Source organism: Epinephelus lanceolatus, chromosome 8 (genome assembly GCF_041903045.1).
Source record: "Epinephelus lanceolatus isolate andai-2023 chromosome 8, ASM4190304v1, whole genome shotgun sequence".
Classification (NCBI taxonomy): domain Eukaryota; kingdom Metazoa; phylum Chordata; class Actinopteri; order Perciformes; family Serranidae; genus Epinephelus; species Epinephelus lanceolatus.
The window spans coordinates 27,040,132-27,066,786 of record NC_135741.1 but is presented as its reverse complement, the minus strand read 5'-3'; the positions used below and the strand labels follow the sequence as shown (position 1 = coordinate 27,066,786).

Below are 26,655 nucleotides of genomic sequence, written 5' to 3'. Positions count from 1 at the left end.
ACTGCCTCTCGGCCGCGATGACTGACAGCCGGGCGGACCAATAAGCGAGGAGACAGTGGTGACGAATGTGACGCAGAGCCAATGGTGATGCTCTGAGTCGGAAGGAGGAGGGAGCAGGTGGGGCCTCTCTTTTTTTCAGCCGTGACGCCACACTGCAGGATTTCTACCCACCGCTCCCCGCACCGCTGTCACCGCAACACCCAGGGTCACCGCAAAGAGCGCCGTCTAGCGAGAGATGGAGCATGTCACATCCCAATGCTTTAACATAAATAAACGGTACTGTACAATGTACAGAAATTCACCATGTCTACAATCCTTTTCTGCATCAAATATAGGCCTATTTTACCTTCATATATATGTGCAACCCACTTATTTTGAGTAATCTAAATGAAAACCACTTAAGCAAATACATTTTTTGCTCTGTTATGTATGTTGGACGTGATTTACCTTCATTTCTGTAATAATCCAAACATCAAATTATTTCCAGTAAGGCTTTTCATGGCGTGCAACAGATGTGGACACTTTCAAGACTGACTAAGGGGTCGCTTTTTTTGTTTTCAAGATAAACTGCTCCAGTTGACCCCTAATTATACACTACAATGAAATCTTGCCAATAAAACTGGGACAGTTGCCAGGTTTAATCCATTAGTTTATAACTATTAATGTAGAAGAATGACTAAGCTTAGACGTCTGGGAAACCACAGTCTCAAAAACATGTTGTTGGGAATTGTAATAAGTTATCTTTGCACATAGAAAAATCTAATTGGTAACCACCACAAATTTTCAGTAGAAAGGTGAAATTTTGGCTTCTGAGAAACCTTGTAAAAATGTTTTCTTTTGTTGCTGTTTGACTTCAAGACGTTTCGTTAATAATGTTGGTATTTGTTGTGTATGTTAATATATCACAGTCACCTGGATTGCTGCATACCCACTCTCTTTCCATAAAGGACTATTAGAGAAATATTTTTAGACTTTGTATAATCATTTTGTAGTCGTGTGTGATGTAACTTCATTTTCATGAAGGTCAAATAAACAAAAAAACGTTGGCCTAAAAGGACCAAACAAAACTGCTAAGGCATCAGTCTGAGGAAAACACAGTGACGAGTTGTGAAATAATGTGCATCATCATTTATTTCAGTTCAAAACCCTAGCTTCCAAAACAGGTATGTGGTTAAAGGAAATCGTTTCCTGTACAGTTAAGGTCAGCAAGGTCATGTTAGGTACAGTGCCATTTTGAAAGAGACCCATCTTAACGTGAGATGTCAGTGGTTCTGAAGAGGAGACTCTTAATGTGTGTTTCTATGATGGTGTTCCTGGTGGTCATGCTACATTCTCTCATGTTCCTTCCATTTCGCCTAAAAGGGTTATTTGTCCATGAGGCGCTTAGGAGGTTCTGGACTTGAGGCCATGCACACACAAGTAGTAAATTCAGTCTACTGAAGTCAGCAGGGAAAATGTGACTAAAAAAGGAACAACTGAACATACTGTATTTTGGTAAACCACAGCTTATCTTCCTACTGCACTCAAAAGGAAGCTGACAATTTAGGATTAGTTAAACGTTAAGCTACATCCTTAGTGAATATTCCCAGATCTGAAATTCGTCTACAAGCACAAACTGTGCATCTTGTTAGCTCTGGGAAACCAGCATACAATATGTGGACTCAAGTTTAAAGTTCAATGTCACAGTCTGGATAATGAGAACCCAGGGCTAGCAATTTTATCAGAACCCACCCACACTCTCCCAAATGTATTGCCCTCCCCTCCCCTCTCCCTAAAACCAAAAGTCTTTAATGAAGCCAACATACAGAGTATTACAAAACAAAATGAGAACCGTAAAGGAAAATGATCAATGAAGGGACACTATGCACCTCGCTGGTAAACCTGATGTTGGTGTATTCTTGCAGCACTATAATGCATTAACTAACTCTTGTTAAATATATGTATATATTTTGATATATATATACACAAACTCATGAGAAAAACTTAAAAGTCTTAACTTTATTATATTTTGTTTTTAGAACCATGATAATGGTTTGAGACAAAAAGGGTAAATGCGAATAAAAATCAAATCAGGTCTCTTTTTTCCATTCAAAAATTTTTTTTCTTTCTCTTGTCGTTGGTAGTAGTGACGCTGAATTCAGGCGATTTGGACAGCTCTCTTCATGATGGTTAGCAGGCCAGACGTTGGTGACATGTGGTCCTCAGACAGGTCGTCCGCCCTGTTTCTCTCTCATCCAGGTATGGATCCTCTCCTTCAGCTCAGGGACTGGAGGATTAACAACAGACTGTTAGCAGCATATAAGAAACTGACATTCAAACTCAAACAGGCAGTAATTTAATTTGATATTTAAGTGCTGTGCAATTACTTGCCTTGAATCTAAAACTACATAATTGCTTTGCTGCTCCTAGCAAGAAAGACTTCTGCACTCTCTCTTGCCTACCTTGAACAGAACTTTACATGTAAATCAGTTATGAAAAGGTACTGTGGTGGCGTTACCTGACTCCAGCATGCTCTCTGTGAGCGGCTGCCTGTTGAAGGGATCGGTGGGGGAGTTGAGCAGGTGGCGCAGGATGATGGATCGGTCCATGATGTTCCCCGAAGGCAGCATCACAGGGTCAGTCATCAGTGTGTCCATCAAAGGGTCTGTTACAACAAAGTTTCATGGTCACTTTAGAAAACACTCTTGAAACAATACACAAATGGTTTGACAGACATTCCTGGAGTTTATTCTTTTGTGCTGTACAGACAGTTTTACAGCAGCAACCTTTCTTTCATCACAGTGACAGATATTGTCATCATATCCCAGTTTCCCTTTTATAACTTCAAAAGGCAAAAACAAACATCACAGCCTGCTCAACAGGCTGCTCCTTGTGTTTGGAGAAGGGCTGATATTCTAATGTTGTGTCTACATCTGAACAGGGGAAAGCCACTAGCTGATCTACCCTCTGGCTTTTGCAATTGTCCTTAGATAAAGAATTTAAACAAAAAGTAAAACAGAACAAAATAAAATTACTAACGTCAATATCACCACCATTTAAAGCAGGCCTTCTGGCCACATCCGGGCCAGAAGCAACCTCTGTGTGGCCTAGCATACATAAGTATGAATGAGAATATGTTTACTATATATAGTGTCTGGAAGTAGCAAACAAATGAGCCATCTCATGTCCTTGTCCCCAAAGGCTACGAAAAAGGTTTTAGATAGGCCGCTGGCCCATGTACATTTCCTGGTTTTGTAATTGAATAGTCCTGATGTAAGGCATGTCTTCGTCAAACTTTTGTGACATGTAGAACTCCAACTGCTGACAAAATTATGTGCTTTATATGACAGAAATCACAAGGCGCCTATCAAAACACCAGTAAAGAAAATATCCAATAAATACTCAATGGTAGCTTTCGATAGAGTGTGCCCTATACTGAAATGTCACAAGGTTGTTACTGTAGGGCTCGTGCGTTACAAAAATAACACCTGGCGTGGGAGATTTTAACCGCAGAGAAAGCCGATACTCGAGCCTTCTGTACGGCACACTCCCATCAACTGTGGTGGGTTGGCTGGCATATCTGGGAATCAAAGGAGGTATGTGGGCCACGTTCTCGTTCTAGATTATATTAAGTCTGTGGTTATAGGATAGCCTTGCTCTAAGCTGTCTATATGACCTCTATGAGCTGCAAAAGCCACTGCAAATGTCTGGAATTCAACAGCAACAAACACGGCTGAAGATCCTGTCTGTCTGCACCGGCTGACCTGAGGTCACACAAGATTTCTAGGCAAGGGACTTTTCCTGGTTCGAGCCAAAGATTCAGTGACTTCCTACCATGTGGTACGGTAGAAAATGTTATATTTTGATTTTACATATTTTACCTAAAACAACTGCATTTAAAGACTCTGGTTGCTGTTCAGTAGGCAGGAAAATATGACCACATTTTAGGATTTGAAGATTTAAACTAATTGTCTATATACATGTGGGTTTAGGGCTCTGGAATATTGGTGAATATATATACAAAAAAAGGAAAATACGTATACTTCTAATAACATGGGATTGACAGTAAAGCACGTAGAACAGTGGCGTGTGAGAACAGATTCTGTGCGGGAGAAGATACAGTGCTTCTGGAGTCAAGTTACCTCCACTGGATATACAGGGTTGAAAGTTGCAGGTATGCTGCTAAACCCACTGTGAACAAACACACACACATACACACCTTTAAACTCGTCAGGTGCATCACTGTAATCCATTTCAGATTGGGAGTTCTTGGCGACTATTTCCTCCACCTTCTCTGATAGCAGCTTGAATTTTTCAATGGCAATAGAGGACTTTATACCAGCCTTCCTCATCTTTGAGATCACTTCTTCAAAGAGCTCACGGCTGTACGACCGCTGCACATAGAGCAGAAAGAGGAAAAAATGTATTACGCCACTGCAAGAGATGTCTTTGACATGATGTGAGTGTTCAGTATCATAACTGTGTGTTACTGTCATCATATTTAAGACTTTTTTATACCTTGTGACACTGTATGCAACAATCAGAATCAGAATACAGAATGGCAGAAGTATTTCCTTGTGTTAAAGGGAAAATCTGCCACTTTTTATGTGGGTGTCTACTCAATTTTGAAGGTAAATGTAGTCAAGTAAATCCCTCAATGCTATTCTGACCGAGAGAGCTGAGTTCGCAGCTGAAACATCTGTTCGTACTGCATCCAGCGTCGACATTTGACCTGACAGTGATGTAGTTGGAGGCAGGAAGAACTATGAGCTATTTCAGTTTGGAGGGGGCAGAGAAATGCAGCAGAGTGGCCAGGACTGCGGCTGCATTAGCTGTGACCTCTGATGCCAAAAGAAACTGAATTATTCTGCTGCAATGAATTTCAGTGTGGGCAGTTTTTTGTCAGATGCTGTCGCCAACGCCAACCCCAGGAGAGCCCATGTGTGCTACTATGCACCAAAGTTTTGCTCCTCACCTGGACAGATGTGTGCTGTGGACCTTCTACAGGATCCCTAAGATAAAGTGGAAGAGAAAACCAAGACCAGTGGGGCCGAGAGGGCAGATGACCACTGAGTGAATATTTTTGTCACCTTATGCTATGTTTATGTTTGCGCACAATGCATCCTGGTACATGTAGGCACTGCCAGTACAGCTCTGTGAGCAGGAGAACTCAGCTTCCTCAGTCAACATGGCACACATTGAGAAACTTAATGCTCCAACTGACAACATTTACCATTAACTCTGAACATCCACATAAAAGGTGGCGAATTTTCCCTTTAAGTCTATTAGGAGTAGCACTGATAAGTTACTTAGGTGCTGTTTAACAGTGTTACATCATCAAGCACACACAGTATCATAAAAAAACATGTTACATGTGACTACTTGAAATTTCATATGTTAAAATGATCTCATCTACAGTATTTGGCCACAACTGTTTCCTGCTGGCATTATATGAGGAGAGGTGGGTATTAATGAAACTGTGTGAGACACTGTATTACATTCACTGAGTACAACAGGAGTAATTCATGCTGACGCCTGTGAAAATCTACCACAACTGCCTGTAGCCTTTTCTCATGATTCATCTGAACAAACTCCCACTTGTGTTTTGTCTTTAGAGTCGACAAGTATTTCTTACACAAAGCAAAGCTTCATTTTTGATTGAAAATATTGTATTTGTGATCAACTGTAAACGTAAGAGCCAACCTGGTCATCTGCAATCGCTTTAGCAAAGCGGGCACAGTCTAGCTGCAGGTAGATGTCAGTCAGCTGGTCTAAGAGTTTCTTGGGCTCAAAGCCGTACTTCTCGGGGTTCTCCACCTTCAGGTCCCGACACTTAGGCCCACAGAGCTGCTGGAGGTTAAAGTTTAGCATGGCGGCCAAACGGGGTCCCAGCTCCTGTATGACAAAGAGGGCATCATTTAAAATTGTTGGGCTCAAAGTGTCCAGTATATGCTGATAATAACTGTATAATTGAGAACACATTTCCACACAGAGAGCCTTTTTTCAAAATGTCCAGCAGGGGCAGCGTTACTCACAGGCCTGAGGAAAGGCTTCTGGACCTGCTTTGTGAGGATGTGGAACATTTCAACCGTCTCCGTGGCCAGAGCTAGATAGGAGCGAGACACCCGCTCGTCCTGAGTCAGCTGGGATTGGCGGCTCTGCTGCTGCTCCTGAGAGTTTGCAGGTAAATACAAACAATATTATTTTTAATCTATCCAGCAACAGTTATCTTCACAGCTCGGCACAAATATGAGCAAGGTGCTAATGTAATGCATCTCACACAGTTACCACTTTGCTACCACTTTGTCTTTGCTGCATCATTTTTTTTATCTCTTCTTTTTGGAACTTTAGCACTGTGATTCCCAGCTGCTTTTTATTTCCTCACTTCTATGTTTTATTGCTAGAAAATTAAGCTCAGTCATAACTGTTGGTTGAATGCATGTAATACACGGTAAATTAAAACCCTATAAGGCTGAGGACTGACCCTAGGCAGCTGCTCCCACTGCTCCTTATTCTTCATCTCTTCTTGAACTTCGTGGATACGCTTCAGGGACTCAAGGCTCTCGTCTAACAAGAAGGTGGTGTCATTAATCAGCATGTTGATGTAGCGCACAAACTGCTTGCCAGAGCTAGAGGGGAGTAAGCGCGAAAGAAGATGGAAGAGAAGGGTCAGGTTAAAATACAGCCAAGTCAGGCAGCCATTGATTAAAATCTTAATGGTGTCATTTTTTACATGACCAAAACTGTTTGTCAAAAGCAAACTCACTTGAACTCCTCCATGAAGGTACCGTGGTGGGCAAGGTTCTGCCAGAGACTCTTGAAGATCGTGCTGATATGGTACCGTATAGTGAATTTATCATAGAACTCGCTGGTGGCACCGGTATGCTCAACATCTGACCAGAGGAGACAGTTTATTAGTTAAAAAGGAAGGGAAAGAATCCAGACCTCACAGTCAAGAACAAATATGTTTGGGTTTGCTACATAAGGGCTAGAAACAACCCTACGTTTTTGCAGATTACATCGACACTAAATCCCATTTATTACAACTGCTTTGAATTACAGTATAACCAGAACTTACCAGTGTAGAACTTCATGAGAGCAGGGACCAGCTGTTTGACAGACAATGGGTGGTTCTCCATCATTTCAGAGAATCGCTGAGTACGAGGCTGTACAGCAGGGTTGGTGACGAACAGCACCTCCACCAACTTAGCGATAAGGTAGGGGTTCCTGATGTAGTTCTGGCTGCAGATGAACACCACCAAGAAGGTAACAATGTCTTGGACACACGGCTCGTATAAAACCTGGGGAGAATACCTAGAAGAAGAAGGGAGGAGGAGGAAGGAATGAAACAAAATGGCTTATGTATCAATCTTGTCTTTAGCTTCTGTATACTTCTTCCACTGTAGCAGGATATACAGTTTTACAGAGTTACTATTATTATCAGTTAAATTGACCTTCAAGGAATGACAACAGAAGCGCTTCTTGGTTGAACCAACCCTTTGATACAATTGAAGCTTAAAATATATTTTTTTAAATCCAAGTATGTGTAAAAAGTCTCCCTTTTATAAATAAAATAAAGGTGAGATTCTCTGTTAAGTTGCATTTTTATAATACAATAGATAAGCAACTATACACGGTATGATATATTTATCATTATATTTCTCATAAATTTTTATCCTGTGAAGCCAGTATACCACTGCAACCCTAATGCCGACATTGATTTAAAGCATGAAGAATTATCACACAGTGGACTGATAAATGGATTACTTTTTGTCCAAGTTTTGTTGACATTTCATATCTATATTTCTAAAAGTCAGAGATTCGAATCGTCAGTTGGAGACCCCTCAGTCGACGAAGATTGCTTCAAGTCGATCAGTCGTTTTTTGTTGGGGGGTTTTTGCCAGTCAAGTGCGCTGTGCAGTGTATTTCTTGGGACGCTTTGGTCCCCAGATTTTGCTGCGGAGTGAGCGCTCTTGACTTTCAAGACTCTCTTTGGTACAGGCTGCAGCAGACACAATGCAGTGGCACAGAGGATGAGAGGTTTTACACCCTAAGGCTCAGAGATCATCTTATCTCTTAAAGGTGGTGAATTTACAGCTCACAGCAACTTCATACGGCAGTCTCTCCCTTTTGTTTGATATCTAGTGTTTGCAAAAAATGTTGCACATTTCTGATATGACGTTAGCGCAGTTAGCTTGTTTACTGTATTATATGAAAGCCGCAGTAACACTGAAAGTCTTGCTGAACCCATACAAACTTATATGGGAAAAAGAATCCATTGTAGAATATTAGTACAGCCAAGTCAGACTCGGCTAATTCTGAGTTGGGTACAGCCCTATCTATATTCTTCTGATATTATATTGTAATTTCTTCTAAATAGGTCTGTTATGATGCCCGTCCACAAGATATTCATTGTTAAAACACAGTTGAAGAGACAAATGCACAAGACTAAATTCTAAACTTACTGCACGACAAAAAGCAGAAACTCGGCCACATCTTCAATGTAGAACTCAGGCAGAGCAGCAAAGCTTTTGGGAATCTCAGGGTTCAGCGGCAGGTTAATGCTGTGTGAGGAATGAACAAATAAACATGGTCCACACATCTGATTTAGAATACACTCGAAAGGAAAACACAGTATGTAAGATGGTTAAAAAACATTTTGTGTGACATCAATATCACAACAAACAGTCAGCAGCAGGGCGACTCACTTGGGGTAGGCAGGGTCCACCATGCGAAGAATGAGCTGGATGACTGTGCTGTAGAACTGCAGACATCTGCGAAGCAGGTTCTCATCCAGAAGGCCCACGTCAGCACAAGCTTTGGCACGCACCAGTTTCTGACAGGACAAAATCACACACAATAAGGATCACATCTCACTCAATATGCTCTGTCACAGAATCTTGCATGTTTCAGCATTTAAGGATAGTTCTGGGGCATTTAATATCCAAATGCAGTGAACTGAGAGCTGAGTATTTGAAGGTCTGTACCTTTAAATCAGTGACTCAAGGTTTAATCAATCAATCAATCAATCAAGGAAAGACAGTGGGTGTGTCTTTAAGGATGTCAAACTCACCTTGAGCTGGGTTTTGCATCGCTTGAGCATCTCCCTGTGTCGACTAGCCAGGGGAGAATCTTTCCACTGGCTTTCACTGTTCTTCAGCTCCTCTACAGTCCTAACATGGGAAAAACACCATTAAAACACACATAGACTGAGCCTGCTATGAAGACGTGTATGCTTTTACAGTAATGTTGATCTGTGTGCATTGTCCCTGAAAATAAATAAATACCTATTCAGTTCGCGGATGGCTCGCAACCTGCGGATGTAACGCCTGCAGCCAGGCAGGATGGACAAATGGTGGGTGTGCAGCGTCAAGAAGAAACACTCGGTGGGAAACTTGGGTTCTGAGAACTTGGTGGGGTCTTCATCTGTCCATGTGAACAAATAAATTTAATTATTTCTCACCACCATTGGTCAGAACCAGAATTTTACAGTTAAATATCAACTTTACTGCTTAAAAAACACTTAGGTTAGTGTGTCATGTCACATTAGGTCATATGTCTGTTTTTTTTTTTTATGAATTATTTCAACTGTAATGTGACATGGATTGTCAACAGTACAGAGTGCTTAGCAGCTATTATTTTGTAGATGACTCCAAATAAAGCAGAAGCAAAATGAATAGAAGAATGATTCATCTGGGTTAGTTTGATCTAAAGAATAAAGACATCACAGATGTGGCATGTAGATGAATCACTCTGAAAACCAATAGTATGCAAAATGGCCCCTTTACGTGTAATTAACATATTTCTCAAAATGGCTGCAGTCTATGAATGATTGAGGTCAAATTGCATTTACTCAAATTAACATAACAAATCAGTGACTCATTTCAAACTCCAAAAGCAAACAAGCGCTCACAATCACGAATGTGTCTGCTTTTGTTTGTGTCGACTTACGCAGCTCAGTCAGCCAGCTCTTGAGCTCCTCCATGGTGGCTTTCAGACGCGTCTCCTCTTGGCTGACAACAAGGCGACACCGTGGGTGGAAAATGTAGTAAGGGTCGACTGTCTCCAGCTTGATCTTCATGCTCAACTGTTGCAGCACCCATAAGAAGTTGAGCATGAAGCCGTCTGTCGACACCAGCTTATCATCGGTCTAGGACAAAAGAACAATTGCAAATCCATGTTTAAAAGCTGTACAAGCTGTATGAGAACAAATCAGCAACAAAAATTTAATTAGGCTGTTTGCAGTAGAATACACAAATTACTAAAAATATACGCAAACATTTAAAACTGAAATGTGCTTCTACACTGATTGCTTTGTAAGTGTTGCAATTTGGTAACTGTTGGATGTGGAATGAATGACTTCTGCAACTTACCTGCATCTGAGCTTTCTTCACATTGTAGTTGACTAAAGCTGCCATGTAATTAAGAGCTGACTCGCGCGTTTCTCCATTAAGCAGGATGTTATGAAGAACTTTGAACAAGTCACCCTGGGAAAAACAATAACAATAACTTTAAAACATGAATCTATAAACAAAGGACAGAGGTTGAATTAATGCATTACTAAGCTGAAACTCACCCTTGCTGACTCCAGGTAGTGCTGCAATGATTGGCTGACTACTCGCGTGTTCTCCATGGTGATGGCTGGGCCAGAGAAATACTTGTCTCCTACTTTTGTCTGAAGAAAAACCACATTATTGAGTATACTCATTAAAGATCGTCTGTACATTAAACAACTTGCCATGCTGTGTTTTTTACGGTATTATTGCATTAAATCCTTTCAGTTTTTGGCAGAACTTAAAGTATGAGAAAACATACAAATTGGCTACAATCCGGTGGTCTATGGATTATTCAACTGATTAAACAACTCACATCATCCTCAGCAAACACAGAGAGGCTGAAGAAGGCTCCCACATAGGACAGTCTCTGGATCTCTCTGCCACAACCAGGGCTCAGAGGTTTGGGACACCACAGAGGCAGCGACGTTATCTGCACAGAAGACACATATTAGTACATGGGGGTACACAGGTTTTTGTCTTGTCAATCCACAAACATTTAAACATCTAGTGGTGCTAGTAAGCATCTCATCCCCCAAGGGTTAAATTCCAGTGAAAGTCAGTATGTGTCCAACAACAACCGTGGACGAAATGAACTGAGATGAATGTATTCCCATCTGCTCACTCAATTTTAGTCACTAAGAAATTTTAAATTCCCCTAAAGGTGATCTACTGTGCTTTTCCTTATTTTCTGTCATGTTATAATGTAACAATGTCAAATGTTCATATTAAGTGTGGCTAAAGTTTTAAATAATGAGGTAAACATATGTAAAAATAATCCCTATAAGCAAACACCTCAGGCATCAGACCGTTCTGACTACTCTGTTTCCAGCATTTTTTCCACTTCAAGACAAGCTGTCATCAGCATGCCACAGATGTCTTTATATGGTCCTTTGCTCCAGGCACACTACTGACAGTGTTTACATAACATACACTGCTACATGTAGCTACATGTTAACATCAGGGAAATATGTAATCTTGGTTGCCGATGTTCTTGGTTTTCTGCTATTTCAGACCATATTCCTGCTGGAACATGTCCAGTTGTGTTTAGAAGCCTTCACGTGTGATTTTTTTTAGATATATGGTGGTGCTATACTCAATTACAGTCATTCCCCAGCTTTAATGACAGTGTAGAGACATTGAAAGCGTCCGAGACAGCAGTTGCAGAAGACCACAGAAACGCTGACTAATCAGAGAGATTTTTCGAGAGGTATGCATGAAAGCCAAGTTTCCACCAAGCAGTCTGTTTCAGTTCAGTGCAGTATGCACAAGAATGGCTATTTTTGTGATTCCATTGTGAAGTCATGAATAGTACCAAGAGGACGTCCCCTTTTTTCATCACCCCTCTGTTGAAGTACCTAGCACACTGATGTGATGGTAAAAGGTGGAGCTAGAAAACACTGCAGTCCGTTGACTAATCAATGAACAACTGTTACTCTTGCTCAGAGGTGAGTTGTGGCTGGTTATGTAACCACTGTTCATAATGTGGCAAGTACACCAGTAAACTATTACTACAAAATGAAAGGATGTTTTGCTGCCATCTTTTATCTTTTAAAAATATTTTAGGGGGGGGGGGGGGGTGTTGGCATGAAACCCTGTTTTGTTGATGATAGAAGAGGTGCAGACGACTTCCCTCTGTATCACCAGTGAAGAGGAAATACAGCAAGGGCTGGGCAGAGCAGTGAGTAAGGACAACTCTGCCTACATTTAGGAGTACTGTCTGCAGTGCAAACGCTGAACAGATCAAGGGTTCATTAGGGGCATGTCTGTGTAGGTTACATAGTTCTAAAGGTACTACACGCTAAAGATATTGGTGGAAATGTGGCTAAAGAGACAGTTGCTAAAATGTTTCAGACAGGGTGTATACAGGCGTTCCAGCACTGTCAGCATGAGGAAAATAAAGTGTTAAACATTAAAACAAGTAAACATGTTCTAGTAGAAACCTTAAATACAAGTAAGAGGCAGAAAATGTGCATAATTGTCCCCTTTAATGTAACTTAATAATAAATATGCTCTACTTATGATATTACTAACCTCATAGATTCACACAGTTAACAAGCAATGACATGACACTAACATAAACTCAAAGAACTCTGATTTGAGAGGCTGTTGCTAAATATAGGCTCAGTCCTTTCCATGCACAGGGGAATTTTTTTCTTGCCCTTCTTCTGTGAAGCATAAAGCCTTGGTGTCATGAATAAAATAAGCAGAACACATTCTTCTGTGCTGATGTCAACTGGCCATGCTGGTATGATGAAGGTATAAACAACAAAGACAAAAGCCAGGCTTGCACATACTTGACAGAACTAAATTGTTTGGCAACTTGACTTGAGAAATAAACATCTGAAATTATCTGAGCCATGAGGACACGATGATAAACACTTCAGTGCCATAATGTAGTTATGGCCACCCAAAGGTATACTCACCAAACTGCACACTGGGTGAGTCTTTCCGAACTTGATTTCACAAAGCTCAGCTAATGCCTGTAAAAACAAAACAAAGCATGACTGAAACAATGCATCAATTCACATTTTCCTCAAACTCACATTTGGATTACAGGTCAATTGGGTTGCCAGGCATGACCATTGAACTCATGTAAAATTAGCAACTGCAAGTTTGAGATTAGTTGATCATTCATTTTATTATTTACCTGTTAGGCTGCATTCACACCAAATCAGGTGTTGCAGTGATTAGCTGCAGGGCTGTGCAGTGGTGTGGCAGTGTCACTTAAATGGCTCATTTGTGGGGAATGGAGAGAAAACCACTCTTTCCATCTCAGCAACTTGTCCTCAGTAAGTTTGTTTATGTTGGCTTCATAGATGTGTGGAATTCCTTCTGATTATCATCACTGTATTATCTTCACTGCCACAAAAGATGCTCATGTGCACACACACAAACAAAGCAAGTACTCTCCTTTGTGGGACAGTACACAAGCTGTAAATACATAGTTTATTTCTTTTACTCACTATAATATTTAACAATAGAAAGAGACTATACTTGTTCCCGTAGACTGCGGGCGTTAGAGCGATATGGAGAAAATCAAATACCTCAATATCAATATTGCTACAATATTGTAGGGTTGACTATTGGTGTTTTCAATAAATATTTACACAGTAAGTGTGTTGATAAATAATCATCCGTAATGTGGATATAATGACTAAGTGGGTAAAAGCAAACTATAGAAAGGCTAGAACAGTCTGGTCACTTTACTGTAATGCAGCCTTAAAAACCAGGAAAAAACAACATTATGATATCCTGATGTAAAGGCTCATGCTTCAGTTTCTTGTAGACAGGTGTGTGGGAGAAAATGTCCACAGAGAAGAGAAGAGAGAGTTCCTGCATACAGTGTGCGGGCATATTTGTAAGACGCTAATTACAACCAACACTGTTCTCTAACACACAGTCTGCAACACAATCTAACACACTCCACTGACAAAGTTCCTGAAAATGAACGACTTGAATACACCAAATTCATAGAGGGCCTAAATCAGATTACACTGCTTTATTATTGTGTATGCTGGCATAGATGGTGAGATGAAATGAGATTAGACTGTTAACGAGGAGAGCTCCAATAGAAGAAGCAGCACAATGGCAACACTTATGGTGCATGCCCACTATACAAGACCAATTCGCCTGAACTCACTTGTTGCTTGGGCTCTATCCTACAATCCCCGGCCCATTCTCTACCAGCTCCACACAAGTCTGTTTTTTTAACAAAAAAAGCAACAATACAAAACAGTTTTCTGTCTTTTTTTACTAATTCAACTGGAAATGACGGATTTATATTAATAATATTATTGTAACAAAGACATTCACTAAAAAGCACATTATTTACATGGCTAGATTGTCAGATATGATACAATGATCAATAGTCTTGCTTTAGCCTTTCCTGGTCGTGCACAGAGCTGTCCAAAAGTCACCAGTGCTGCAGCTTGAGTGGCCGTGTAGTAGCAAGTGCCCTTTGAATTTATTAACCGTTATGCCCTCTCATCGCAGCGCCACAGGTATCCCAGCATGCCGTGTGCAACGAATCAGTCGCTTCCAATACACAATGAATGGGAGCAAATTGCTAGTTGCGTATATAGTTGGCATGCACCGTGACCTAATATTTAAACATGTCTGCACACATATGGTACATATTCTGTACATCTGGGGTTGTCCATCTACTGAGAAGGATTGAGACAGCTTGTCTGACAGAACCTTATTAAGACCTCCTGTACTGCATGTCCCCTGCACCCTTTACTATATTAAGTCTCATGTCCTGCCTAGAGCTACAGCATGGGTCGGACGAGGACAGCTCCTTACCATGAGGGGGAATTTAAAGTTGTCACTGTCAAAGGAACATTCTTTCACAGCAAGAGCCAGCCCATGGAGGATGGGAATGAAGATCTGAAAAACAAGAGAGCAAACATTTTCAGATATTTACAATTATGCCAATGTTTTTTTTTTTTTTAAAGAAAATGGTTAAAGTGAGGCAAATATGGAACATAATGGAATAATACATCAAACTGTACAGGCATACACTGGTGGTTCTTAATCAATAATTTCAAAACTTTTCCAGGGATTACTAATGGTAGAAAAAAAAAACCACATTTATATCAAAGAGAGTTGGAGAGAAAAAAAATTAAAGGGTAACTTCTGTATTTTTCAACCTGGACCCTATTTTCCCATGTTTTTGTGTCTGGAAACAACATTTTTTTTAAACTGATCCTGTACTGAGTGAGACTGATACAGGTGGCAGTGGCAAAACAGGCTGCAATGTAACCACTTGGGGCAATTATGCACTGTCGATTTATATCCACTCAAAAGTTGGGCTCAGGTTGCTGTTCTTGTTCAGGTTGTGTCTGATCCCTACAAAGAAAGACCATTTTGTTAGAATAAGATCCTTTTTGTTCAAACTAGAACAGCCCAAAAATCGCTATCACCAAACCCACTGGACTCCATTTAGATAGACAGTAATTTAAGCATGTATAGAGCCAGCATATTTTCACATCTAACTGGGTTGGTACTTGGTAGAACAGTGGAAGGACCAACCAAGACATTTTTTTGAGTCTATTTTGTTTCTGTCGACTTTCAGTGAAGTGTTATTTAAAATGATAAAATTACTGTTTACTGTTTTTCAAAAATTGTAGAGTTGCATTTACAGCTTAAAGTAAGGCTGTCTGCTTAAATTAATACAATTTCTACTTCACTGTGAAGGTGCTTCAGGACGACCAGCCTAAACATGGTACCACTCCAAGTTAAAGTACAGCGAAGTTCCACCTGCCCATAGGTTTTGTTATTCTGCCCCACTGTATGTGGCAATAGGATTCAGTGCAAAGTGACCCTCAGTTAGTATCACCACCGTGTATCATGACAAAATGGCAGACGTGCTTCCCACCTGTCTGAACATCTCTTCCTCCTGGTGGGTAATGCGCACCAGCTCCTGAATAAAGCCATAAGGAAGGTTCCGACACAGCAGATAAGGTACCAGCAAAGACTGATGGAGAGGGCTCCTACACGTAGAAAACAGACAGGCATTGTGCTGAAATCAAATAAACGTTTCTGGAGTCAAGGTAAAAGAGTCGTTGCTATGGCGACTCAGACTGAAACGAAAAGGAACAGAACAAACACAAATATAATGACAGACATGAAATAACCCACAGATTGTCACAGCGTGTGGCCGGCTTTCTTACCGCGGCTGGGTCAGGGTGCCTTGCAGGACCAGGGCAACGTGGGAAATACACTGAGAGCGAATGTTGCTGAGAAGCTGGCTGACATTTGGTTGGCTACACATCTGAGAGACGGAGGAAAAGGACAGGAGAGGAGAGAAATCGGTTAGAGGTGTGATAAAAATGTATGCTGTTGATTTCACACAAACTCTCTCCGGATTCTGTTGAATCACAGTGTTCTTTGACGAGCAAAACCTTCACTTGTTTCCAGACCATCTGGCCTGCAGCTAGTGTCGGAGGTACAGACTGTTCTTCTGTCAGGACATTTTGTAACCAATTCAGACACGGTGAATAAGCGGAAGAGAATTTTGCAGTTGTTACAATAAGAGGGATGAGTACAATCCTGACAGGGACCTGTTATGCTTTTCCTTATTTCTGTTATATTATATAATGTGATGTTCATATTAAACGAGGACAAGGTTTCAAATCACGAGGTAATCATATAATGTAAAAGTAATCCCTGTGAGCAAAAACCTCAGGCTTCAGACCGTTCTGAATACTCTGTTTCTGTTAGTTCTTTCTACTTTATGAGACAAGATGATGTAAGCTCCTGACGGATTTCTTCACATGGTCATCTGCTTCAGGGGCAATACTGCGTTTGCATTATGTGGCTCACACTGCTACATGCAGCTACATGCTCATGTTAATGAAACACGTAATCTTGGTTGCTGATGTTCATGTCTCCCCATTTCGGATCATAATACTGCTGGAACATGTTCTATTGTGTTTAGAAGCATTTGTTGGTGATTTTTCTCGGTAGAAAGTGCCGTAATCCTCCGTTACAGTCATTTCCCAGCTGCAATGATGGTACATAGACGCCACAATGCAGAAGACCTGGACACACTGACCAATCAGAGCAGACTGGGCTTTTTCGGGAGGGGGGCTTGAAAAAGACAGGCGCTAAAGCGGAGCATTTAAGGGTACTTTCAGACCTAGAGTTTGCTTGCTTTAATCCGAATCAGGGACAGGTGTGAAAGCACCCTAAGACAGAGAGTGAAAACAGGTGTTCCAGCACAGACAGTACAAGCCTAAAAGTGTTTTTGACCATTAAAGCATGTACATATGTTCTAGTAGAAACACAATGTACAAGCATGAATCTAAAAATCAGCATATAGGTCCCCTTTAAAGCTTTGAATTCAACTCTAACCCTTACCTTGGGAGCTTTCCTCTCCTCCATGCCAACACTGTCAAAACGCTCAATGAGGTAGTTCAGCATCTCTGTCTCTTTGCATGTTTCAATGGTGAAGCGGTCGCTGGCTGAATCGCAGGACATCCCCCCTCCACATGCACCAAGACTACAAACAAAAAGGTAAAACACAAACACAAGGACACAGAGGGGCTCATTAAATAACAGTAAACAGCACAGCACAGAGAGCTATACCCTTAGCATCAAACATAATCCTGTATGTATGGTTAACAAACCCAAACCCACTCTCAAGGATCCTGAAAGAAACAAACTATAAAGCATTAGTGACAGCGCTGCAGCATCTCAGTAGTGGGCTCTTGAAAGAGAAAGTCATAATATTAAACATTCAAGAGCTGTTTGCACAAAGTCTTTGAAGCTGATATTAGGATTCAGCTTGCCACATTTAACTGACAAATGTGGTGACAAGAGTTTTAACTGCTGTTAGTGGTCAGCTGTAACCGCAAAACCTGTATGAGCTGTTTCAAAGCACTACAAACCTTATGAGGTAATACAGTTAACTCTGTTATTTGTCCATTAGACACAGGCAAAGCAGGAGTATCACCTCTGCCCTTGAAGCTAAAAATGAAATCAACACATTATTAGGGCCGCCCCTGAAAGTCAAATACTCTCAGCATCAGTCAGAGCCCCCTCAGTCGACGGAGATTCTTCAAGTCTAGCGGTCTGTTATATGTGTGTCAGTCAGCGTGCAGTGTACTTCTAGGGATGTTTCGGTTCCCAGATGGAGCTGAAGAGTAAGTCCTCCTCGCTTTCATGGTGCTCTCTGGTACAGGTAGCTGTTGACACTGACCCAGGGTGAGTCGAAGTTAGACAGAGGCAGCTGCCTTAAGGAAGTAAGACTTTGCCTGCTCAGGCTCCGAGATAACGTTATCTTCTGATTTCTGCATAGAAGTGATAAATTTATAGCTATTGCAACTTAATACGATACAATTTCTGGCTTTTATTTGATATCTAGCATCAGCAAAAACCGATCCGCTGTTAGTGTAGTTAGCACGCATTAGCTCAGATAAACATCACTGTCACCCTAAACACCCCACTAAACCTCATTCAAACTCTCAAACTCTACGTGACAAAAAAGAAAAGAAATGAACAGTTAAATATTTATACTGAACAGCCAAATTTGATTCAACCAACATAATTCTGAGTCGGGTACAGCTCTACACATTATATTGTTTAATAACAATAACTATTCACAACAGTTTCTCCTGAATAAAGATGCAATGCAAGTTAAACAACACCTACGCACTTAACAATTAAGTATCAAAACAACTGCCCACAGAGGAGGGAATCAGACTTCCCTCTCTCACCTACTAACACTGCCCATGCATTGAATTAATAACACACAATTTAACTCTATTGTATGCAAAACAGTCTCATGCTGTACTAACAAGTTAAATGACACTGAAATTTTTCCCTTGACATAAACATGCTCTTTTAGGGTTTACCGGAATGTGCAAGATTGTCTTGTACAATAAAATATACTGCACATTCTCTTATATGTTAACATTAAAAATGGAAGTCAACCAACTTCACCCAATAAGTAGGGACCACTAGGGTAAGCAGCGTCTTAAGAAACACAAGGTGTTGAAGGTTCAGGGTTACAGACACTTAGCTATTTTCAGTTACCCTTTCAGACCTGACAATGAAAGCGGATGTATTCTGTGAAGTTTCTGCAGCTCTACAGAAACTGTATTTAAAACTTACCAGGACATTATAAATTAAAAAGTTATAGTTAAGGGAGCTTGGGTCTAAACCTCTGATGACCAAAACAGTTTCAGCACTCTTTAAAGATGGCTAAGCCTACATCCGTTTGTCTTCACCGCTCTACCCTGGTGTGTTTGCGTGCCATTAGTGCTAAGCCTCGTGGGCCTACTGGAACATGCAGTGGGCACATATCTGAGCAAGCGCACACAAACACACACACACCGTGCAGCGGTGTACCTGGACCCAAACTGAACCCGTGCAAAATCCTCCTCCTCCTCCTGAGATTCTTCATCACTGCTGTCCTGAGACATGTCAGAGAGGGCAAAGAACAGGAACGACAAGGGGCTAACATGACGAGGAAAAGACACAAGGAAAAAGGTTGGAAGAAAAGAGGGTGTTGTGTCAGGATGAGGAGACAGAAGGGAAGTGAAAAAACATGAAGACAAATGTGGAATGGTAGCAAGTCACAAGAAAAGAGGACAAGGAAGAGGAAGGGATGCTGGAGGGTTGCATGCTTTCTTGAAGACTACTTCTCGTGCGGCTTTTTAAATATTCATTAATGCCATTTTGTCCGCAGCTTTTACACAATGTCAGAACATTTTTTAACCGATAACTGAACTGACTGTCACAATCACTCACACAACTTGTCTTGAGCAAGCCAATGCAAAGTGGCGTGAGCCACATCTTATTTGCTTGAGAATTTCATAGCATTGCAGTACCTAAAAAACATGTTTGTTTAAATAAACCTAATATTAGCTATTTGCAAAAGAGTTAGATCTTTTAAAATGATTTGTTAGCAACAAGCAATATTAACGTAATACTAACTGAAACTAGAATGCCTGTTAAATGTCTGAACACCCTGTGTATTAGCATTTTAGATCAATCTCAGGTAATGTAACTGATAATTCATTGAAAATATGTGGAGTTGAAGTGTTTGATTGTGTATTTTATAAATTCCCTCAATCTTAATCACATAGTGTATATTTTTTACAGCTGCTGCTGCAAATCTTCATTTCCTCAGAGACTTAAAAATTAAAACAGATTTTAAAGACAGAAATGCTAAAATATCAGGTTGTTCATTCACTTTTAGATTAGCAGTCTAAATATTAGCAAGATAAGATCATTATAAGCTCGCATACGTGACTGCATAAGAAGCGATGTACACAACAAAAGGGATCCAGCCAGAGACTCTCAATTCAATCTGGTGGTTCACAAGAGGTTAAGGTTTTAGTATGTTTGCTTGCGTGTGCAACAAACACTGACATGCACATGGCAGATGAGATACCTAGACGGTGGCATCCTGGAAGCAAAGGCAGCCTGTCGGGCATTCGATCTGGGAGAAGGGGGCACCATTGGAGGGGGTGTGGTGGAGGGTTGGTTGCGAGCCCTAGGTGACCTCAAGGAGAGGGACTGAGGGCTGGGTGGTGGCACAGGAACTGGGGTGTTAGGAGGAACAGAGGGCCCCGCAGGGCTAGGAGAGGGTCCAAAGACACTAAGTCCTCTTTGACCAGGGCTAGATGGGGAAGGAGCCCCTAAGGGAGAGGTGACAGAGTAAGGCCGATAGCGCTGGGAGATGGGCATGGGGGCAGATGGAGGGTTGAGTCTTGGAGTAGTGGTAGTAGCAGGTGGGCTAGGGGGCACAATGAATTGTGGGGTAGAGGGTGTGGAAGGTGTTGAAGGTACAGAGGGTGTAGTGGGGGTGGGGAGAGATGGGGAGGTCCTCTTGGCTGCATCCATAGCCATCGGGTGAGGATTACTACACCCATACAGACTGTGGACAACATTAAGACGATGATTGGCAAAACTCATCTGAAAATAAGGTCTTAAAAATAGAAATGATCAAAGCAAAACAAGAAAATCAAGAAGAAAAAACATGGCATCCACCATCACAATACCAATTAAATATCATTAAGCACATTTTTGAGAAGGAGTGTAGGTGACCAATCCAGGGCCTTGATATGTCTCTGGGAGTTAAACTGACAGAGCTCAATATACTGAGTCAAGGTACTTGCCTGGACAGAGAGCTGGCTCCAAATGACCCAGCACTGTGGCCCATGGGGCTGCCACCTTGGCTGGAGGGCTGCAGCAGCGTCAGACGGTGGTCAGGGGATTTGGCTGCTGCAATTGGCTGAGAGGTGGCGGTCAAGCTGGCGAAGGGGTTGTGGACACGCGACTGGGTGGACATCATTAAGACTTCCATCAGGATCTGACCGATCAGGTCTTTGAAGTCAGAGTATACTACAGAAAGAAAAGATAATAGTGAAGTTATCAAATGCAGAAAATGAGTTGTAACAAGAGTTTGCCTTTTTATAGTTGTCCAGCTTATTATGGTGACAGAGATTAAGACGTTGCTCAGTGACGTACCATCTTTAGGGTTCTGGTGGAACTCTGCAGCCAGTGAAGGAAGAAAGATGACATCTCTATCCTGCTCCTTCCACGATACGCGGAGGATCTTACAAATGAGCTGCAGAGCCTGTTCTTCTGAGACATCTGAGTTTGCAGAGGGTTCCTGGTGTTCAGAAACAGAGACATAACAGTAAGGATTTGATCACAATATAGAGTCATTTAAAGAGAAATGCTAAATGTACTAGCCCGTCATTATCTCATGATAACTGTGGTCTATTGACACTCAACCGGTACGTGTCATTGAACTGAAATAAATGAAAATGAAACCAAGAATAGCGTCTATGGAAAGTCCCTAATCACTTTCTGTAAAATCCCACAGACTTCATTTATCGTTACTCATATTAAGATTCACTTGATCTCAGGACGGGCATGATCAAAGTCAAGTAGGCCAAGTAATTAAGGATGAAAGACCGTCTCTTTTGAGTAATGTTCACTGCTGCTGTTTACCTTTTCAGTCAAGTTCCTCTTCTCCCTGCGATCGCTGTCTTCCACCTCCATGTTCTCTATCCCTGAGTCCACATCCACCTGGGACATGCTGCAGTAGAACAGAGAAACAGTGTTTACTGAAGCCCTTTTTCAGCCGCAGGAACTTTGCCCAGGGACAGGGGACCTTTTGAGGAACTCAGTGCGTTTTCCACCCCAGGGACCAGGGTCTAAATCAAGCTCTGGGGATGTTATTTTAACCCCCAAAAGTCCCTGATCAGAAAGGGGCACTTTCTGAAAGTACAGGAACCTTCCGGATGGGGTTTGTGAGGAGGCTTTCGCTGATTGGTCAAACACACACAGCGCTGCTGCTTCAACTAGTGTACTGCTTCATTCATAAAACAGAGAGGTACTCTAGTATTGTATTTAGGGTCATTTTAGGACAAAGGGGAGAAGATTTCACTTTGTCTGATGACATTACAAGTAATATTAGGCTTTGCTTTTGGGTTCCCGTTTCATTTTAAAAAAAGACAGAGAGATTGCGCCAGTGAGCTGAGAACACAGACCGGTCAAGCAACAAAAAGAGAAGCTGCGCTGCAGTGCTGTGAGAAAGCAGTGAAAGCAAGAAATAAAGGGAATTTTCTGATTGTTGCACTGTCGCTGTCCCTGGGCCCAAAAGTCCCACGAACTTTGAGTCGAAACACAACTTTAGTCTCTTCATCCCCAAGCAGACCATGCCAACAGTCAAACCTTGATGTTCCCTTTGATGTGTCACATTTGTTACATCTCTTATACCACAGACTTCATAACCAGATCCCGCAAAAGCAAGCCATGCTTTGAAACACTTTACTTTGTTATTAATGTTTGCTTCAAATAATCAATATAAGAATAAAACTTTCTGGAGTAACTTCACTTGTTTTCATCTTTATAAAGGAACATGATATTCATTGCATTTCTATGGTCATACCTGTTCCAATAGATTTTTTTGGTGTGAATCATAAAAACGTGTTGCCTATAGAATCTATTATAACTGATGTAACTCAAGCTGACCACAGCCTGTGCTCTCTTGACGGAAAAAAATTACATATTTCTTTACAGCCACCTTTCAAGCCCACAGTAGAGGAGTATTTGATCATCAAAACATACATTTTCGACAGCGTGTTGTTTTAAAAATTCTATTTTCATGGGATTTCTAAAGCCTTTGAACTGGGCAGTACAATATTGGGTTCAAAAACTCTTACCTCTTTTCACAGGAGGCAGTGTCAATGTCCATGCTCTGCGATCGGGACAGACTCTGGGACTGAGTCTCAAGGCTGTTTGAGGGGGAGCTGGAGAGGGAGCTCACACCCTCGCTGCTCTGACTACCATATGCCACCCCTGCAAAAGCAAAACACCACAGTTGAGCACCTTTTGAGGTTTTTGTTTGTTTGCCTTTGTGTTTTCTCTGCAAGACCAGACTGATTGTATCTCTGCAATCAAAACCCACACACTTTGGAGAGACCTACCAGAGGAGATAATGTTTGCAAGACAGTTTCATCTTCTAGGTCTCCTCTAAAAACTTACCAATCATGGCTAATTTTTTTTTTTTTTTACTTGCAGACTGTGCAGCCTCTGACTTTAGTCTGTCACGTTGTTTTTATTTTATATTCATCATGCTATGATGTCTGTAATTTTTTTCTTTAATAGACTCTGAAATTAGCTTTAAGCAGTCACTATTTATGTGAGGACTATTGTTTGCTGAAGAACAAATTGTTTAGCCACACTGGGTAAGCAAAGGTGCAGATTGCCGTTTTAAGAACAACATGGTGTGCCATACCTTTATAAACCCTGATTAAAGCAAACAGGTAGAGAGAAAGCTGATTAACACCCAGGATCTTACTGTGGGTGTAGGGTTGGAATTAACAACTCACGTCTGGTTGCACAACAATGACATAATTACCTACAGTCAAGTCAAATAAATACTGTATACACTGGTTGTGTCAAGGAGAATATTTATAACAATTGCATTAACATGCAATGAAGGCATGTGTAACCACTAAGAAGAAAACCACAATTTTCACCAATTATGAAAAGTACTACGGGTGCTATAAGCCCTAAAACCAAGCATTGTGTAGGAACAACACCACATCTATGCATAGCAACAAACAATGGCTGGAAAAGTGTGGCTCTACCCATACATAGCTCACTAGTGTATTTTCTAGAGCAATGCATAAAAGCATCATTTCTCACTCAGTACAGTGGGCCTACACTTTGTGTCGCACAGGGACACCGGCGATCACAACACGCTGCAGCTGTTTGTGTTCATGTCATTCAGAGTTCTTGCTGTTCAAATATCAAGGTCCCAAATATAAAAGTCCCTTTCAGTGCTGCACTCAAACAACTAGGGCTGTTTATCTTCCAAGCCTCAGAGATAATGTGCCACAGGATGAGTAGGATGATAGGGTTAGAATAAACAAAGAGGCTAAAGACAATAACTCTGTGGAAACAACCACAGAAAGCTGACTGTATCTTGGCCTGTTGCTGACGTCAATTCTAAACTGCAAGAATTTAACCTTGAGTGTTGCCTTTAATAACTGTAATTATGACAAACTGGCTAATAACACTTTAAAACTTATAGGTCTTAGTTAATGTCTTACCAGAGGTGCCCATAGGGGATGTGGCAGGGGTACCACTGTGGACATTGAGCCCCAATGATTGAGAGGCAGCTGGTGGCTGGGGTGCGGCACCTGAGGGTCCAGGAATGGGTCCAGGGGGAGTCTCTCTTTGTGGGGATGTCAGGGGTGTGCTGAGAGGGGTGCTGGGCTGTGACGTCTGTCCCCCTGCAAGTCGTGCCAGTCGCCTTCTGCGGATCTTGAATAAATATGCCAGCAAATTTTAACATTCACTAAAAGTGCTATGGATAACTGCACAGCCGTACATAATATGAATGTATATTATAGTAGAACCAATTAAATACATGCTACTATTAACTATTATGATGATGATGATAACCATAATATTAATCTATGACTTATTGACTGGCACAATCAGCCTGGATAAGATAAGAAGTGTAAGGCCATACATTTTTTTCATCATTCATTGATATTTGGCCCCACACATAAAGACACACAACTGAAGCAGTGGACAGATCTCATTCATTGGTTTTGTAGTAGTTGTCTTAAATATACAGAGTGGGCCCTGTCGAAAATATACAATATAATCTACATTACAGACAAAGTCAGGTGTGAGTAATAACACTAATTGTGCGCAACCGTGCAACTGGGCAGAGGGCCATTACTGTAGTAAATCAACAGCACATTAGGTTGCGAGTTGATCAAGTAGCTAAATACGGGTACAAGGTGCCAAAGAAAGACTGCTTCATAAAGTATTATGTGTGGTTCAAGGGGAACAGCTCAGTGGCCACACAGTCGGCCCACAGTTGATTGCACAATGGTGGCCCGGTGTGTTTTTTATGCTGAGTCGTCTCGCAGGCTAATTTTTGGCTGTTAGCAAAACAACGTTAGCAACTGTCAGCTAGCTTACCGCAGGAAAATATGCCAAATCAAGTCTGTGCACAAAATGTACCGTTGGCTGGCAAATTATAACGTGTAGAAAACACCCGTCGGGTGAAAACAATAAAGTGTATTTGTGTGAATTTAGTTGTTTTATGTACAAGCAATGTAATCCATGGGCCAGCTTGTGAACAGTCTCTACAGCATTGCGTTAGCTAGTTAGCATTCTGCTCCGGCTAAATTAAATTAACGTAGTGGCAACGGTGACAGAAACATACGACCCAACTTCTAGTTCGGTCACTCATTTTATTATGTGACTCTAATAAATAAACATTTTATGGGGCGCGATGGGCAACACGCACTTCTGTGTGCTGATGTTGAACTCGCGTTAAATGTGGGATTTTAACGTGGATACATTTCTTTAGTTTAGACTGTGCTAGCATCTGAGCTAGCTTTAGTAGCAAGTCGGCTAGTGGCAAACCGTTTGGCTGATATAAGGTCCGCCGGAAAGAAAATAATTTAAGTATAAATTGTTACGTTAGCAAAGAAGTGCTTCGTCAATTTTAGACACTCATTTTGGACGTTTGTTCCATTGTCACCTTACCTCATCTGCGCTCAACTCCTCCATCGCAGCTAGGTTAGCTAGCTAGCCTTTTTCACTTTCGACTGCTTTAATGTGTGCCAGCCACAGCCAGCTAGCCAGCCTATATTAGACCGAAATATGCATAGTCCAACTCGTTCAACAAATAAGTGTCAGTCCTGATTGTCTTCAAGATAAAAACTAGGACACCAGTATGCGGAGGGTGGTGATATACAGTTCCTCCGAAAAGCCTCTCGTTTGCTAGTTTTCTACCAAGAATGAAACAAAAAGAAAAGTAGCTAGCTATTATACGTCAAAATACAACAGCGGCCATTTTGGTTCTACACAGTGTCACGTGACTTAAGAGACTAGTGGGGGTGGAAGTGTGAAGCTTCTGTCGCACAGATAAATGGAGTACTTCACCTGTTATATGTGTGTATTCTTGTGCCAGTCTAATGGTTAGTACTGATTTATTGACTGCCAGATAGCTGTTCTTGTTTACTTTTCTCCTTTTAAAAATAAGCAGTTATTTATTAAACCCAATGTGAACTCATAAACAGTAAGGGGGCACAAGGTCACGACATAGAGGTGTTATTGAACTCTT

At 41.3% G+C, this 26,655-nt stretch overlaps 1 protein-coding gene across 3 annotated transcripts; it reads right to left on the bottom strand.

The window, feature by feature from the left end:
* Positions 1-1,978: 1,978 nt before the first annotated feature.
* On the bottom strand, positions 1,979-26,394 carry ube4b (ubiquitination factor E4B, UFD2 homolog (S. cerevisiae)). Of its 3 annotated transcripts, XM_078170101.1 has the most exons (30): positions 26,076-26,394; positions 24,617-24,830; positions 23,222-23,357; positions 22,005-22,092; positions 21,516-21,660; positions 21,164-21,389; positions 20,409-20,922; positions 20,311-20,339; positions 19,389-19,550; positions 17,397-17,538; positions 16,208-16,308; positions 15,913-16,027; positions 14,838-14,921; positions 12,959-13,015; positions 10,849-10,965; positions 10,556-10,654; positions 10,353-10,466; positions 9,931-10,129; positions 9,267-9,405; positions 9,053-9,152; positions 8,688-8,815; positions 8,445-8,543; positions 7,058-7,293; positions 6,746-6,872; positions 6,464-6,608; positions 6,015-6,149; positions 5,683-5,874; positions 4,199-4,373; positions 2,498-2,644; positions 1,984-2,266 (listed from the first exon to the last, which is right to left on the bottom strand). In XM_078170101.1, exons 1-30 carry the CDS (start codon positions 26,097-26,099, stop codon positions 2,202-2,204), a joined length of 4,254 nt encoding a protein of 1,417 aa, XP_078026227.1. In that variant the 5' UTR covers positions 26,100-26,394; the 3' UTR covers positions 1,984-2,201. The 3 variants fall into 3 exon arrangements, with proteins under 3 accessions (XP_033484864.2, XP_033484865.2, XP_078026227.1); XM_033628973.2 differs by lacking the exon at positions 20,311-20,339 and having other exon boundaries at positions 1,979-2,266; positions 19,389-19,496; positions 20,437-20,922; XM_033628974.2 differs by lacking the exons at positions 19,389-19,550; positions 20,311-20,339; positions 20,409-20,922 and having other exon boundaries at positions 1,979-2,266.
* Between the last annotated feature and the right edge of the window lie 261 nt (positions 26,395-26,655).

Coding starts and splice junctions, on each gene's coding strand:
- ube4b (XM_078170101.1), bottom strand. CDS start 26,099: ATGGAGGAGTTGAGCGCAGATGAG. Junction 19,551..20,310: donor GGATCCCTTTTGTTGTGTAC/ATCGCTTCTTAT, acceptor TCATCCTGACAC/AACACCCTCTTTTCTTCCAA. Junction 14,922..15,912: donor AGGAAGAGATGTTCAGACAG/GTGGGAAGCACG, acceptor CTTGTTTTTCAG/ATCTTCATTCCCATCCTCCA.